Below are 15448 nucleotides of genomic sequence, written 5' to 3'. Positions count from 1 at the left end.
TTGAATTATAAAATTCAAGATATCTGGTTGGGCCGGCTATTTGAGCCGGACCGTATTGAGAAGAGTGATTGAAATAACAGCCGCTAAGGCGAGTGCGGGAAATACATTTTCATAGCGCGATATATATATAGTTATATACTCCTCCTTTGTGACTGTCGTCCAATTTTATCAATCGATCACCTCAAACCCTCGCTTCACAAAAAATCCATAGGCCCGCTGTCGCAGTTGATCATCTTCGTCATCACCGTCAGCCTTTCCTGGCTCAAAGTGATTCCAAACACCCTTAGGGTTTTAGAAACGCGGAAAAGACATGGCTTTCTGGGGTAAGTTAAGTTAATTCACTCTTGATTGTTCTTTTCTGCGATTGCGACGCTGTTCAACTGTTTGTTTTGACTCTCGCTGGATGTAGGAGTGGAAGTCAAATCTGGAAGGCCTTTTATCCATAAATATGATGATTCCAAAGGACGCCTCCATATATCAATGGTAACACATCTTCCTTTATATTTTGAGTTGCTCCAATTCAAGCAACCTCATTCTCATTTTTTCAGGCTACATTAGGGTTCGGTAGTGCGACCACAAGAAGCACGCTGCAGTGTAACGTAGGCAATAGCAGCCCCGTGTATCTCTGCTCTCTCTATCCTGGAAGCACTGAGTCATTGCAGTTGAATTTGGAGCTTGAGGAAGTCGATCAAGTTGTCTTCACCGTCATCGGAGCTCGCAGCATTCATCTCTGCGGTTACTATCTTGGCAGAACTTCTCGTACAGCCATCTTCCATGGAGACTCTTCGTATCCTTCACTCCCCAACTGCATTTGCCTTTCCTTTTTCCTTTTCTTTTAAAAATGCTTCTTGTTTCCTCAGCTACTATCGACAGAGAGTCATACGGGGAGGATATTGCTGATACAGAGAATGAGAGGTCGGATTTCAGCGATGAAGATGATTTGGACGATAGTTTTATTGATGATAATCCTAATCCGGAGGTTTTCCCGCCATCTCCTATTTCCAATGAAGGCACGTTCAATGTTCATCCCTTTCCTATCTTCCTTGTGTTTGTTTCTGTTTCATTCAACTTTTCTCCACTTGATCTTGTATAAGTTTTCTTGTAAAAGATACTAATTATTGCTATTGTAGAGTACTTTTAATGGAATTTGAAGCATGTTTTAATGCACTCTTAAAACGAAATACTTTAAATATAAACAAAGCCAAAACAATGCCTTTACAATTCTTCCAATGTCTTTTGATATTCACAAATGGTAGGTAGGTACATTTTTGAAACTTGGTTTGATATTTGTATCGCTGTTTCTGTTGTCACTGCAGAGGAAGCTTCTGATGATATCAAACCAGAAGGTAAGAAAAGCAAACATGGACGGCTTAGGAAGAAGTATTGTTCAGTAGCGTCAGATGATGATGGTGATGGGGGTTTTGAGGAAAAGATAATTGTAAATGATAGTATGGATGACCAGACAAAAGAATTTGATAACGAAGATAGCCTGCTGATTTCATCTGTTTACAAGAGTAAAGCTCGTCAAAGGATCTTAGTCGACGAAATTAACACCAGTAATAGTGGAGCATTTGATGCAAGGAACAAGAACTACGAAGATGATGGTGATGGTAATATTCAAACAGATTTAGAAACTGACAATGTCCTTCAAGATAGTCAAAGGGATAGGTGAGTGTCACCAATTATAAATTATAGTTTGTTTGCATGCTTGCTTTTCTTGGCTATAATTTTTTGTAAGTGTTCACCTTATTCATGAATTTGTTTCTTCAAAACAGGGAAGCAACTGTGTCAGACAAAGAGAAAGATGTTGAGGATGTTAAAAAATCAAAAAAGAAAAAGAAGGAAAAGCAAAAAGAAACCAAGAATGATGATAATGATGGCGATAGTATTATTCAAACAGCTTTGAAAACCAACAATGTTCTTCAAGATAGCCAGACGCATAGGTGATATCATTAATTCTAAATTATAGTTTGTATGCATGCTTGTTTTCTCTGCTTTAAGCTTTTGTTAGTTTTTTAATTTATTCATGATTTTTTTTCTATGAAACAGGGAAGCAGCTCTGTCAGACAAAAAGAAAGATGTTGGGGATGTTAAAAAATCAAAAAAGAAAAAGAAGGAAAAAGAAATCAAGAGTTCCCCTAATGGGCGTTCTATAAAACTAGATAAAGGTGAGCAAGATAAGCCAAAAATTGAGATTACCCTGGATATTATCGCAGGACAAGAACAAATGAAGGATGGCGCTGATGACGAGTGAGTTCTTATGTCTTCCGTGTACTTAGGTTTGTTGTCTTAGAGGCAAAGGTTTCTGATTTGGTTGTTGATCTTTTTCTGACACGTATATCAAGCAAACAAACTGAAACTGTGGATAAAAATCTGCCCTCCTCTGAGGTTGGTCATGTACAAGATGAAAAACCCAAGAAGAAAAGGAAAGAGCAGCAAAAGGAACACATCAAACAACCTACAGATAATGAGTGAGTTTTTCTTTATCCATTGTTTTATAATTAATGCTAGTTAGTACACTTTTTTGTTAGTATAAACCCACAACATATTGAATGCATTCATTGAGAAGTTGATAATAACCTTCATGCTTTGTACATATGCAACATCAACTCACTTATCCTTCTGTTTATGCAAAACAGAGACGCTTATTTAGTATTATTAGTAATGCAAAATGGTTTTTAAACAAAATTTGTCATCTAATGGACTGGCAAATTAACAGAGATGTCGAGACTATAGAGGATGCTGGAAAAGCTAAAACAAAGAAGAGAAAGAAAGAACAAGGAAACAAAGATTCACATCTTGGTGAAGGGTAAGTCCACTTGTTTTCCTTATATTTCGATATAGCAGCCCAATACACTTTATCATGCTTTAAAGCTAAACTGAACTTGTGGGAAAAATGAATTTGCAAAGTAATAATATGATTTTGGTAAATTTCAGTGCTGAACAATACATAAAATTGGCAAATTCTATGAGTAATATGACCTGAATTGTTCTTACTTTTTAAATTTGTTAAGGATACCCTTTATTCTATATCTTGTTGAGGGAATATGAATGGCTCCAATGTGTGACAAATTCTAACCTTTTCCCTGCAATCATCTTCGTAAAAATTCTACTGCAGGAGTGTGGAAGATCGTGCTCATGACTTTTCCAATGGAAATCAAAATGAGGAAAAGGTTAAGAAAGGAAAGAGCAAAAGTAAAAGTAAAAGTAAAGGGAACATTGAGGCAAAGGAGGAATAAATGAGAAAGTAGCCGAATTTGTGGATGGCTTATGACATTGACCGTTTCATTTTTACCAACTGATTATGGCTTGTAAGTTTTGCGGCAAGTTGGAGAAAATTTTGATAGAGAAGTTCCATGTTGATTGGGTAGTTGATTTTTTGGCCCCAGGATATGGGTTTCTTATCCAAGATATTAGGCTTACATTTGGAAGCAGACACCCTGCTTTGCTTCTTTTAAAGCTCGTTTTATAGGTCAAATGTGAAACCATTAAATGAGTTTTCTTCTTTTAATTTCTTTTTTGGGGTCAAGGTCCTTCATTACCTACGAAGTTAAAACAATATATTGGTTAATTGGTAATTGTTTAGGATTGTATTCTATAATGAATTGATCGAGATTGAATTACGTTGAGTCAGTTATATTTAATATTTTAACAGGTAACAGTATCAGTTCTTGGGTGTATATATGTATCAGTGTATTGCCTGCATTACCGGCAGATTGAGTGGTTAATCTTCTTTGTTATCTTGATGTTTAATCTGATTAAAATAAATTTATCAGAAAATTTAGTGTGGCTTATATGCTTTAATATTTGAGACCTGCTATACATTCAAGTTTTTTTTTTGGAGATAATGTGGGCAAAACAGGGCAGCATTGATGTCATTGATATTGGAAATGATTTCTTTTTGGTAAGGTTCTATAACAGAGGACCTGGATTTTGCATTAATGGAGGGCCATTGGAAGATGCTGGATCATTATCTGCCTATTAGACTATGGCAACCAGATTTCAACCCTATGAACACGTCCATAGATAAGATAGTAGTATGAGTCAGGACTCAGGCTCCCTGGACTTGCCATAGAATACTACAATAGGATGATTCTGGAGAAGATAGAAAATATTTTGGGAAGATTAAGGTAGATACCAACACTTCCCAAATTTGTAGAGAAACGTTTGCAAGAATTTGTGTTGAGGTAGAGCTGGATAAAGTATGAAAGTAGCAACTGTCCGAGGAAACCACCATGGCAGTTGGAGGGCACAATCGGAGAAGGAGAAGGGTATGTTGGTAAATGAGGAGAACCAGGGACCATACGGACCTTGGATGCTTGTGCAAAGAAATCCATGTGGCAGGAGGGCACAAAAGGCAGGTGAATGTACAAGTAGAAGGAAAGGATCAGAGGGGAGTGGACACTGCAGCACATCAATCTAAGATTCAGCGTTCTCCAACAATTGGAGGGCAGCGAAGCTTCTACTCAGAAAAATGAAAAGGACAAGGGTAAGGAAGCAATACATTCTCCTAAATATGCTGAAAAGAGTAATCAAAATGTTTCTGTTCCCAATGAAAAACCCAACGACCAACTAAGTAAAGGCCCAAATCATGAAAACCCCAAAACTGTCCAAAACCAGAATATTCAATCTAGACCTAATCCAGGAATACCCAATAACAACCCAGCCCAGCAAAATGAAAAAAAAAAAGATAATAACAATCATGTTCCAAAATCTGACCAATTCCACCAAATTCAAAACCCGACCCAAGGACAAAACCACAAGCAAGATAGAAACCAGTTTTTTAACCATGGTAAAAATACCCAAGCTGAACAAAGTGCCAGGTAACTCTGATATCGGATTCGAGTTTTCTTATTTTTGGTTTTCTGGTGGTTGCTCTTTTTTGTGATTTCTATTATAATGAAGATATTAGCATGGAACACTAGAGGGTGTTCAAATAAAGCCACTATTCGCACACTCAAAGAAATGGTTAAACAATACAAGCCCGAGATTACTTTGTTAGTAGAGACAAAATGTAGCGGTGAAAGTGAAAAAAAAAAGTAATTAAAGAGATGGGTTTTGGAAGAAGCTGTTGGAATTGTTGGGGAATTTGGATGTTTTGGGTGTGAGGGTGTTACAATCCCATCAACAATTGATACACTTGGAGATACAGAATTTGGCACTTGAGAAGAAAGCTTTGGCTAGAGATATACGCAGTCCATGGATGCTCATTGGGGATTTTAATGATATAATGGCTGCGATAGAAAAGAAGGGTGGTGTTGATTTAGATCAACAAGCTTGCGATAGATTTAGAAATTGGATAGAGGAATGCTGCTTGATTGACCTCGGGTATGTCGGGTCAAAATTCACTTGGGTATGGACAGAATATTTAAGAGACTTGACCATACCCTTGCCAACTCAACTTGGACCATCACCCATTGCTTGCTTATCTAGAGCCTAATATTTATGTGAATGGAGAAAAGCCATTCCGTTTTGAAGTCATGTGGCACCCCCATCCTGACTTTGCAGCTTGTCTGGGCCGCTACCTTGGTGCGATGATATCAAACTCAAGATGCAGCAAGGTAATTCAAAACAGCAATAGAAAGAGTAAAGAGAAAAATTCAAATGGTGGAATGGCAGAAAGGGTGACACTGGTACAATCAGTCATAAGTCCATGTCTATATTTTGGTCTGATCCTTGAATTAAAGGTGAAGAGCAACTCATCAATAAAGCAATTGTTCATGTGGATAATATGATTGTGAAAAAGCTCCAATCATGGTGAATTCTTCATCTCCAGTGCTTATTTTCATATTACGTGGATCAAGTATGAAAGATTATATGGGATTGACAAGGACCGCAACGAATCAAATACTCCTCTATGTGCTTAGACATTGTCTAACGCCAAATCAGCTTTGGGCTTCTTTAATATAACCACAATTTTTTTTAATCTTTGGGTAAAGATGGAATCTAACATCTAAAATTGGTAGACTCAATCAGAGTAAGAGATGAAATTAAGTGTTGCCAAACCAAGAGAATAAAGGCTCATGTAAAATTCTCGTGAGAAATTTATTGTTAGTGATCCATCTCAAAGAATTATAACTAGAAAGATACATCTAATATTGTGGCATTTATCTCAATAATTGAACCTCAAAACATTGGAAAAACACTTGTTAATCTTTCATAGGTAAAAATTATGGAAAATAAACTAAAAAAATTCTAAAAAAATAAAGTCTGGACTCTAATTAATTTTAATAAGTAGATATTGCCATTTTTAAGTGATAATATCACTTTTTTATTATATGCATTATTTCAAAATTATCCCACCATAAAACTGTTTTTTTTTAAAGTAAAAGCTCAACACAATAAAGTGGAGCGTTAAGAGCTAGACAAACCCCACAGCTCTAACCAAATAAATAAACACACACTAAGACAACAAAAAGTTTCCATGTCATCTTCGGTATAGCCATCAACAACAAAAGGGATCGACACCTACCCACTCGTTAACGCTAGTCACAGTCATGTTGATTATCTCTTCAATACCTTTGCTTTTACTCTAAAAAATCCTCATGTTCCTTTTCATCCAAATGTTCCACACGATAGCACAAAAGCACCTTATCCGCTACTTGCGATCCTCCTTACACCTCGGTTCCTCTATCCAACTTAAAAATTGCTCTTTCATTGAACCCAGATATGACCATTGACGGCCAAAGTCCGATATCCAAGCACTCCACACTTGCCAAGCAAATGCACAGCCTAGAAACAAGTGATGTACATATTCTAAATCGTTATTAGATAAAACACAGATATTATCTTCCGGCTTGACAATCCCAAACCGGCTTAACCTCTCCTTTGTATTCACCCTGTCTATCAAAACAAACCAAGCAAACAGCTCCACTCTTGATGGAACCAAACCTTTCCAAATGGTCCTAGTGAAGCTGTAGATGGTTACCTCCTCCAGAAGCATTTCTTCCTGCATCACTTGCACAAATGAGTTTGTTGAAAAAACACCTTGCCTATCGTATTTCCACACCACTCTATCCTTCCGGTTATTTACTAATCTCACAGGTCTCAAAGCCTCATGTAATTGATTCACGAGTTCCAATTCCCATTGGAAAAGCTCTCACCTCTATTGGAAGTTCCAAATCTACTCTAACCCATCCCAAAATCCGCAATCCCCAATGACAGATCCACATTAGTTTGAAACAGAGAAAAGTCTCGGGAACCGATCCTTTAGAGATCCATAGAGTAACCATACATCCTCCCAAAACCGAGTCTGTCGCCTATCACCAATCTCCATTGACAACCCTGTAACCAGCTTATCCCAAAACCGTGATCTGTAACTAGCAAATATATTTCCATGGGCCTCCTCTAGTAGGTAGCACTTGAGTTGACAGTAACTCATTAAGATTCAGATTATTACATGAACATACGATCTTCTTCTACAATGGGCACTCTTCTTTTGCAAACCGCCACCACTACTTAAACAGAAGGGCTGCATTACGAATCATAGCATCACCAATTCCTAGCCCGCCTAGTTTCTTGGGAGCTTGCACCACTTCCCATCTTACTAGTGCCATACCGTTTCTATCATCTTCCTTACTCCACAGGAATCTTCTCTGCAATGAAATCAATTTCTCAGTAACAGCCTTCGATATCTTGAATAAACTCAAATAATACACTGGCAAACTATTCAAGATTGACTTGATAAGCACTAACTTTCCAACTTTGTTTAATACCTTAGCTTTTCATAGATTGAGTTTCTCCTCAACTTTGTCTATTATAGGCTTCTATGTCTTCACCAACCTCGAATTTGCTCTTAAGGAGATTCTAAGGTATTTAACTGGAATGATATCCCCCTTACAGCCCAATAAGCTGCCCATACGCTGAACCCACTGCTCATCATAATTAATTGAAATCAAATTGGACTTATCAAAATTGATCATGAACCCTGACATCAACTCAAAATATCGCAGAAGCCTCTTGTAATTCTTAATAGTCTCCTCTTCAGGTGGACAAAATAGAATGGTATCATCAGCAAACTGCATGTGCGAGAATTCTATACTATCTCTCCCAACCAACAACGGTATATACGTCTATTCTTAATTGCCTCTCTAACTATTCGATGCATCACATCCACAACCAGTACAAATAAAAAGGGAGAAAATAGATCACCTTGTCTCAAACCTCTTTTCATTTTAAATGACTTAAATGACAAACCATTTATCAGACTATGTTATTAGAAAAATAATTAGACTTCTTAATTAGATCTCTAAATCTCTTAATCATTTTGCCGTGCAAATCCATTTCAACGCGTAGCACTAAAACTTTTCGATATAGGCCTAACTTGACTGCTATTTATTATTTTTAACCAAAACTATCTATGTAAACAAAAATTACTGGTGTGTTTAGCTACTCCGTCAGCGTCACTGCCACTAAAGTAGCATTATGCGAAACTGACTGTAAATAAATAGCAACCCCAATTCCCAGTTTCAGCAGCTCACGGGTTCTCTTTTCTAGTTTTCTCTTCTCGTCTTTGCCTCTTCATCTCCCTCGCTATTAATATATATTACCCACCTTATTTTATCTCTCCCTTCTCTTTCCTTTCCTTTCCATCCAATCAGCCCACAAACTAAAAAATCTTTCTTTCCTCAACATCTCTTTTTTCTCAAACCACAACACTACATAAACAGAGGAAATGAAAAAGCCACAGAGAAGAACAACGGGTACTAAGAGTAAGAGGAGCATCTTATCCACCCTTGCGCTACTCCTTCTGATCACAAGCTGCCCATTCAAGAGTGTCGACGCCGTCGCCAACCCGATCAAAACGGTGGTCGTTTTGGTGATGGAGAATCGCTCCTTCGACCACATGCTGGGATGGATGAAGAAGCTGAACCCGGAAATCAACGGCGTAAACGGGTCGGAGTCAAACCCGTTATCGGTGACCGACCCGAATTCGAAGCGGTTTTTCTTTAAGGAAGAGGCGCAGTACGTGGACCCGGATCCGGGTCACTCGTTTCAGGCGATAAGGGAACAGATATTCGGGTCAAATGATACGTCGGCCGACCCGGCACCCATGAACGGGTTCGCACAGCAAGCCTACTCCATGGACAACACGAGCGCCATGTCCAACGATGTCATGAACGGGTTTGATCCTGACAATGTTGCTGTTTATAAGTCACTTGTCTCTGAGTTTGCTGTCTTTGATAGGTGAGTCCATAATCCCCATAGATGCAATTCATTCCTTCCTCTCTTAAACTTCGTCACCTTTTAGAAACGGTTTTGTTACTAATTAACCTTTCTACAAACTAATATATTTGTTAATTCCCCATAAATTTTGTGTCATAAAAAAAGTCAGGTGAAAATTCAGGTGAAATCTATTTGACATGAAGTTGATAACTGATAACTATTAGATAAAAATTTAATCAAATCAGTCAAACAATTTAATGGCTCTCAATTATACTTCGCATAAAGTCGACAGCACCTAAGTTTTCACAAAAAATCTTGTTTAATTTGTAGTATTAAGTTGTTTGATTTTTCAAACACTAAATTAGCAGAGGTAAAATTATACTCCCAATATTTAAGACACAAAAAAAACTCTTAATATTTTTTTAAAATTTAAATTTGTATCTTTATTTTAGTCTTCGTCCTTTAGTATTTTTTACCGCTGAGCTAATATCTTGGCATTAAAATATTGCAATAACAAGATATAATAAACAAAAAGTTCGTCTTTTATTTTTTCATTTAGAATTTAAATAAAAATTATTTTAACAAATTAGAAAAAATTAACTTACTTTAAACATAATGTCATTATGGCAAATCATTGTATGAGTATTTGTAATTGTATATATCCACCGTTTTATTGGGTGAATGAATGAAACAGTAATGTATGCTGAGTTTGTCCCGACGAATACTTTATCTATTAATATATCAGATTCAAATTAAGGGAAAAAATAAAAGAGAACCTCATAATTATGTAATATATTTTTAATAAGAATAAATTATTAAAATGGTATTCGAAAATTATTGTTATTGACAAAAATAATTCTTAAAATTATAAACGACAAACAAGTTTATTTGAAAATGTGATAATAGTAAAAAAAGTTTTGTATTTAACAGATAATTTGTCAATTTGATCCAATTTTTCGTGATAATAGTTAAATAACACTATTTAAAAGATGCACAAAAAAAAATAGAAAGAAATTTGAATTTTAGACTATTTTTTTATTTTTCAAAAAAATTTGATCATTCAAAATGAAAATTAAAAAAAAAACAAAAAAATTAACAATTTTAAGAAAGAAAATACATTTTTTTTCTAATAATACTTATAAAAATTTGTATCAAAATAATATTTTTAAAGTTTTTTTAAATATATATTTAATATCTAATCACTTTGTCAAATTCTTAAATCTTTCGAAAATTCATTTATGGTTTGTATCTTTTTAAGTTATTTTTGTCAGCAATGTAAACATTCTCCTATTATTTTAGTAGTTAAAGAGTACTAAGGACTAGCAATTTTTGTAATTTTTAGTCATTAATTAGCCATTATTAATATCTTTAATGGTGTGAGATTATATCCAATAATATGAGATTACTCATTTTTCTTTTATTGATTAAGTATCGGCCAAATTTTAATAAAAGTATTGGCTCAAGACTTTCTCTTAATAATTTACTAGATAATGGATATATCATAATCTTTTAATTAATGCATGTGTTTCATAGGTGGTTTTCCTCCGTCCCAGCGTCCACCCAACCCAACCGTTTATATGTGCACTCCGCCACTTCACATGGAGCGACCAGCAACGTTGCGTCCCTCTTGGCAAAAGGTTACCCTCAACAGACAATCTTCGACAACCTGAATGATGCGGGCATTGACTTTGGAATATACTATCAGAACATACCGGCAACATTGTTCTACAAGAACCTAAGAAAGCTCAAGTATATCTTCAAGTTCCACCCATACGACCTGTGGTTCAAGCAGCATGCAAAAGAAGGAAAGTTGCCGGGGTACGTTGTGGTAGAGCAGCGGTACATGGATACAAAGTTGTTCCCAGCCAACGATGATCACCCATCGCACGATGTCTATCAAGGACAGATGTTTGTAAAGGAGGTATATGAGACGTTGAGGGCGAGCCCACAATGGAACCAAACCTTGTTGGTAATCACATATGATGAGCATGGTGGGTTTTTCGATCATGTGCCTACGCCGGTGCGTGGGGTGCCCTCTCCAGATGGAATTGTGGGTCCAGAACCATTCAACTTCACCTTTGATAGGTTGGGAGTTAGAGTTCCAACTATTGCCGTCTCGCCTTGGATTCAAAAAGGAACTGGTAAGTCTTAGCTTTCCCTTTCTATACGTCTTTCTTTTTCTACAGCCACTTATAGCTAATGATAGAGTCTCTCGTCTCTTTTTATCCCAAACGTTTATAGTAGGAGTGAACACGATCCGGTCCGACTTGACAATCTGGACCGAACCCGCTCAATTCGGGTCAGACCTGACCTAATATCATTTAAAATTTGAATCTCGCTCAAAAATCTTGACCATGTGTACAACGGCGGACGGTTATTTAACCCAATAGGGATAAATAATGAAAACCACTCCACAGATTACTTTAAATTCAAAAACTCTCATTCAATTATTTCACATCAAATTTCAAATTTCAAATTGTCAAAAAATACAATTAGTTATTTCAAAAAAATAACCATCCCAAACCCTAATTTACCAAAACATTTTACTCCAATACCCTCTTCTTTCTCAACCAGCTGCCACCTCCACCTTCGTCAATAATCATCCGACTTCACCTCTATTAGAAATAACCATCCACTTAAGAATAAAAATAATCATTCGCATACCTAATGAATTGAACATCCAACATATTTTAATTATATCTAACTAAACCCAATCCAATTAAAATAATCATCCGCATACCTACTAAAATGATTATCCTAAACTGTCTATTAAAGTAGAAGGAGAAGAAGATGAATGAACAGAAGAAGCAACCATGATCAAACTGGCTGCGGGAGAGGCTGCACGGCCGGCGGCGGGTGGGCAGCACGAAAGAGGCTGTCCGGGGCTGGTGCGGCGCGATCAGACGTTTGCGGAGAGGCTAGGCGGCGACGGGTAACAATGTTGACGTCCGTACCATATGTATCATGAGTGACACATGAAGATGGTGCAAAAGATCCTCCTTCCCCATACGAACATTCCATATTGACTTCCCAACAATTTCCTTGGCTCAATCAATTCCCTATTCACTAGCCTTTAGCAGTGGCACCCTCAGCAGATCGAAAACAGCAATAATTTGGGGCTTGTGAACAGCAACGGTAGCGGGAGAACGTAGTCGCAAAACAGAAACGGTTGCAGCGGCACTGGACTCCTGAACAGCAGCGACGGTAGTACTGTGGCCGTGAACAGGAGCGGCGGCGGGAGAACGTGGTCACGATGATTGTGAGGACGTGAATTGGAGGTTCTGGTGAGATTAGGAATAATAGTGTGAATGCGTTTAAATGTTAATCCTAATTTTTAAATTTTTAAATTTGAATTAAATAACTAATTAATCATCTGATCTTAATTTCCTTTTTATTTCTATTGTACACATTGTATACTAAACTCATTGTCTCCCCACATTTTTTCAATTGACTAAGGCCCGAAATCATATGATTTGACTCGGCTATCATTAAACCAATTTGGGATTGTGACACGGGTCACTTGACCCGGCCAATTAAAAACTCAAAATCCTAATTTAATCTATCTCTCTCAGCCTCCCTTTTCTTTAGGGGTGCACATTACTCGACCCGGGCTGAAGATCCGGCTTGAACCCAAAAATTTCAGGGATAATTTGGTGTGATTTCATAGAGTTTAGAACCGGGTAAGGATCTCAAAAATAGACCCGGTCATTATTTAGGGTCGGGGCAAGGTCAAGGTCAAGACGAACCCGACTTCATCCGGTCCATGTGCACCCTAGGAGGACTAAAAAAGGTATATATGTTTTAAATTAATTCTAATATTATGCAATATTAATTATAAGCTTATTGTTTTATTTTTAATCACATTTGTTGAATTAGGAAATTGATCAAAGAAACATGAAATTATAATTTATGGACAAATTCAAGTTTAAGTATGGTTACCAACTTTTTTGTAACAAGTATTTTTTTTATTCTTTATAAATGAGTGCATCATAATTTTTTGACATCAAATTTATCAAGACTTGGACTTCATCCGATCGAGACCCGATTTTAGTATGGCCCGAAAGGAGTGTGATTTCATCGGGTCTAGGGTCGGATAAGGGTCTCAAAAATAGACCCGTCATTATTTAGGGTCGGGTCCGAGTCAATGCGAACCCGGTTTCACCCGACCCCATGTGCACCCCTACTCTTCTTCAATCTCTTTTTCTCTACACTTCTCTCTTCTTCTTCATCATTAACCATCGACAGCCGCACCTTCCCCTTTTGACGATTGTGCCTTTGCCCTGCTTCACGTCATTGTTGTGCCTTTTCTTTGTCGTCGCGCCTCTTCTTTGTCGCTGCCGTTCCAAATCTATTCTTGAAAAAACGCACATTGCCACTACACCTCTACTCTTCTTTACATCGCCATTGTGCCTCTAATATGCTTCATGATGTCACTGCGCCTTTTTCCTTCTTCACATCACCGATGCACCTCTTTTTTGTCGTTGTCGTTCCAAATCTATTCTACGAGATCGCTTTTCCCTTTATTTGACTAGATCTGTTGCAGTAGTAGTGATATTGTTAATGTTTTTTGTAGTTGACTAGTTGTTATTTAAGAGTAAAGATTCATTTTTGTATCTAATGTTTGGAATAAATCTTAAAATTGTTCCTAACGTTTCTAACTCGTATCAATGTTGTGCTACCGTCAAATTGACTAACATTTTAGTAGCACCATTACACAAGTGTATTTGTTTATTGTTACAATTGCCAGCAAAGCTGACTGACCTGGCCAAAACCTAGAACCCACCTTACCCACTACAGCATAATAGACCCAACTCCACCCTAGACCTAAACAGATGCCTAATTCTTCTAGCCACCATGTCGCGGCGCTGCTGAATGCTTCCAATCTGCCTCCACACTAAACTCCGCCGGCTTCACTGCTAGTTTCTGTTCTTCGCAAAGGAGAGAACATGATGATGCTATGTTAGACTACAGCTCACCATGCCAGTCGCCACCACAGCATGCTTAGCCTCCGCCGTCTCTGCTACAACTCGCCATGCCAATCGCTGTCGCGTTTTCTAATTCTGTTGATATCTCCGACCGCCGTCGCTGCTGCTATCGTGCTAAACTTCCATCCCTCAGTACCGCAGCGATCTTTCCTTCTCCTCTCCTCTCCTTGGATTCCCATCTCGTCCTTCTGAAGCTTCGCGTGCACAACTCCAGGTTTCTACGTCAACCCTAACTTTCCGGTTGGTTGATTCTAAAACTCTGGTTCTTCTTTTGTCTGAATTGTGATTACCTCCCTGCAAGTTCTACTGTTAGATTGCAATAGATATGTTTGCTGCTTCGTCTCGTTTCAAGTTAGCATGCTTTGGACTCCATTGAAATAAATCAAGGAGAGGATATGGAGCTCGAGAGATGGTGCAAGAGCAACAACAAGAACATGTTTTGTAATTAGGGTTTTGGAGAGAAGGCCTATTTTTACGTTTATTTATTTATTTTCTTTTTTATTTAGTAACAGTTATCGGCAAAACTCTGCTAGAGCGGACACTAATCTCCAGGTGCTTAACAGCATTATTGAAATGTTAGTTAATTTAACAGTAAGACAATATTAATATAAGTTAGAAATATTAAGAATATAAATAGAACGTTTTAAAACGTTATAAATAATTTGAAACTTATTCTGAACATTAAAAATAAAAATAATACTTTACTCTATTTAAAATGATCAAATTAGTGTTTGCTTTTGTAATTTGTTATTTGGAATGTCTAATTAGCATTTGTATAGAGAAATTCTTTGTTATTCTAAGATCTAGTTTTAAATACTTAAAATTTTTTTTATTAATATTCCAAAAATATATCAGTTCGTGACATATTCATTACAATGTTACATTTTAGAGGAAACTAATATAGCCTTTTCTGTGTATACCTTGCTTATCATATGGGCATTTCCCCATCTAGATTACAGCTTCTCTTTATGATTGTTTACCTAAAAAATCATAGTATCATGTCTCAAATCTCACCTAGGTTCCACCCACACATTAAATCTGTGGTTTTCGTGAATCGTGATCTTGTAAGTTGATTTTCTGTTAGGCACTACTGGTCATATATAGTCACAGGTTCACACGAAACCATCTGATTTACACGTTACTAGTTAGTACTTTGGATTGAAACCGACAATAAACATAAAAGTGGATTGCAGTGTTAGTGCAGGGTGGGACCATATACCTTTTGGTGTATTATACATGATCCTTTTGCTATCAAAATATAATATTCTTTTTTATATTTTTTATTTTTGATTAATAAT

At 37.0% G+C, this 15448-nt stretch overlaps 2 protein-coding genes across 5 annotated transcripts in view; both read left to right on the top strand.

The window, feature by feature from the left end:
- Positions 87-3740, top strand: LOC107638362 (peptidyl-prolyl cis-trans isomerase FKBP43). Of its 3 annotated transcripts, none has more exons than XM_021120312.1 (10): positions 88-323; positions 410-483; positions 549-759; positions 861-1010; positions 1317-1668; positions 1776-1943; positions 2050-2250; positions 2346-2471; positions 2720-2809; positions 3119-3740. In XM_021120312.1, exons 1-10 carry the CDS (start codon positions 311-313, stop codon positions 3237-3239), a joined length of 1506 nt encoding a protein of 501 aa, XP_020975971.1. In that variant the 5' UTR covers positions 88-310; the 3' UTR covers positions 3240-3740. The 3 variants fall into 3 exon arrangements, with proteins under 3 accessions (XP_020975972.1, XP_020975971.1, XP_016197087.1); XM_016341601.2 differs by having other exon boundaries at positions 89-323; positions 549-787; positions 874-1010; XM_021120313.1 differs by lacking the exon at positions 1776-1943 and having other exon boundaries at positions 87-323; positions 549-787; positions 874-1010.
- LOC107638361 (non-specific phospholipase C2) overlaps positions 8350-15448 on the top strand; it is a 10850-nt gene continuing 3751 nt past the window's right edge. Inside the window, exons 1-2 of one of the 2 annotated variants that reach the window (XM_021120311.1) lie at positions 8350-9186; positions 10699-11306. In XM_021120311.1, the coding sequence (XP_020975970.1) occupies positions 8675-9186; positions 10699-11306 (1120 nt within the window). In that variant the 5' untranslated portion in view covers positions 8350-8674. The remainder of the gene's footprint in view (positions 9187-10698; positions 11307-15448) is intronic. The other variant, XM_016341599.2, reaches the window with a different exon arrangement.

The sequence above is a fragment of the Arachis ipaensis genome, chromosome B04 (assembly GCF_000816755.2).
Source record: "Arachis ipaensis cultivar K30076 chromosome B04, Araip1.1, whole genome shotgun sequence".
Classification (NCBI taxonomy): Eukaryota; Viridiplantae; Streptophyta; class Magnoliopsida; order Fabales; family Fabaceae; genus Arachis; species Arachis ipaensis.
This window is presented reverse-complemented; position numbering and strand designations above follow the sequence as displayed.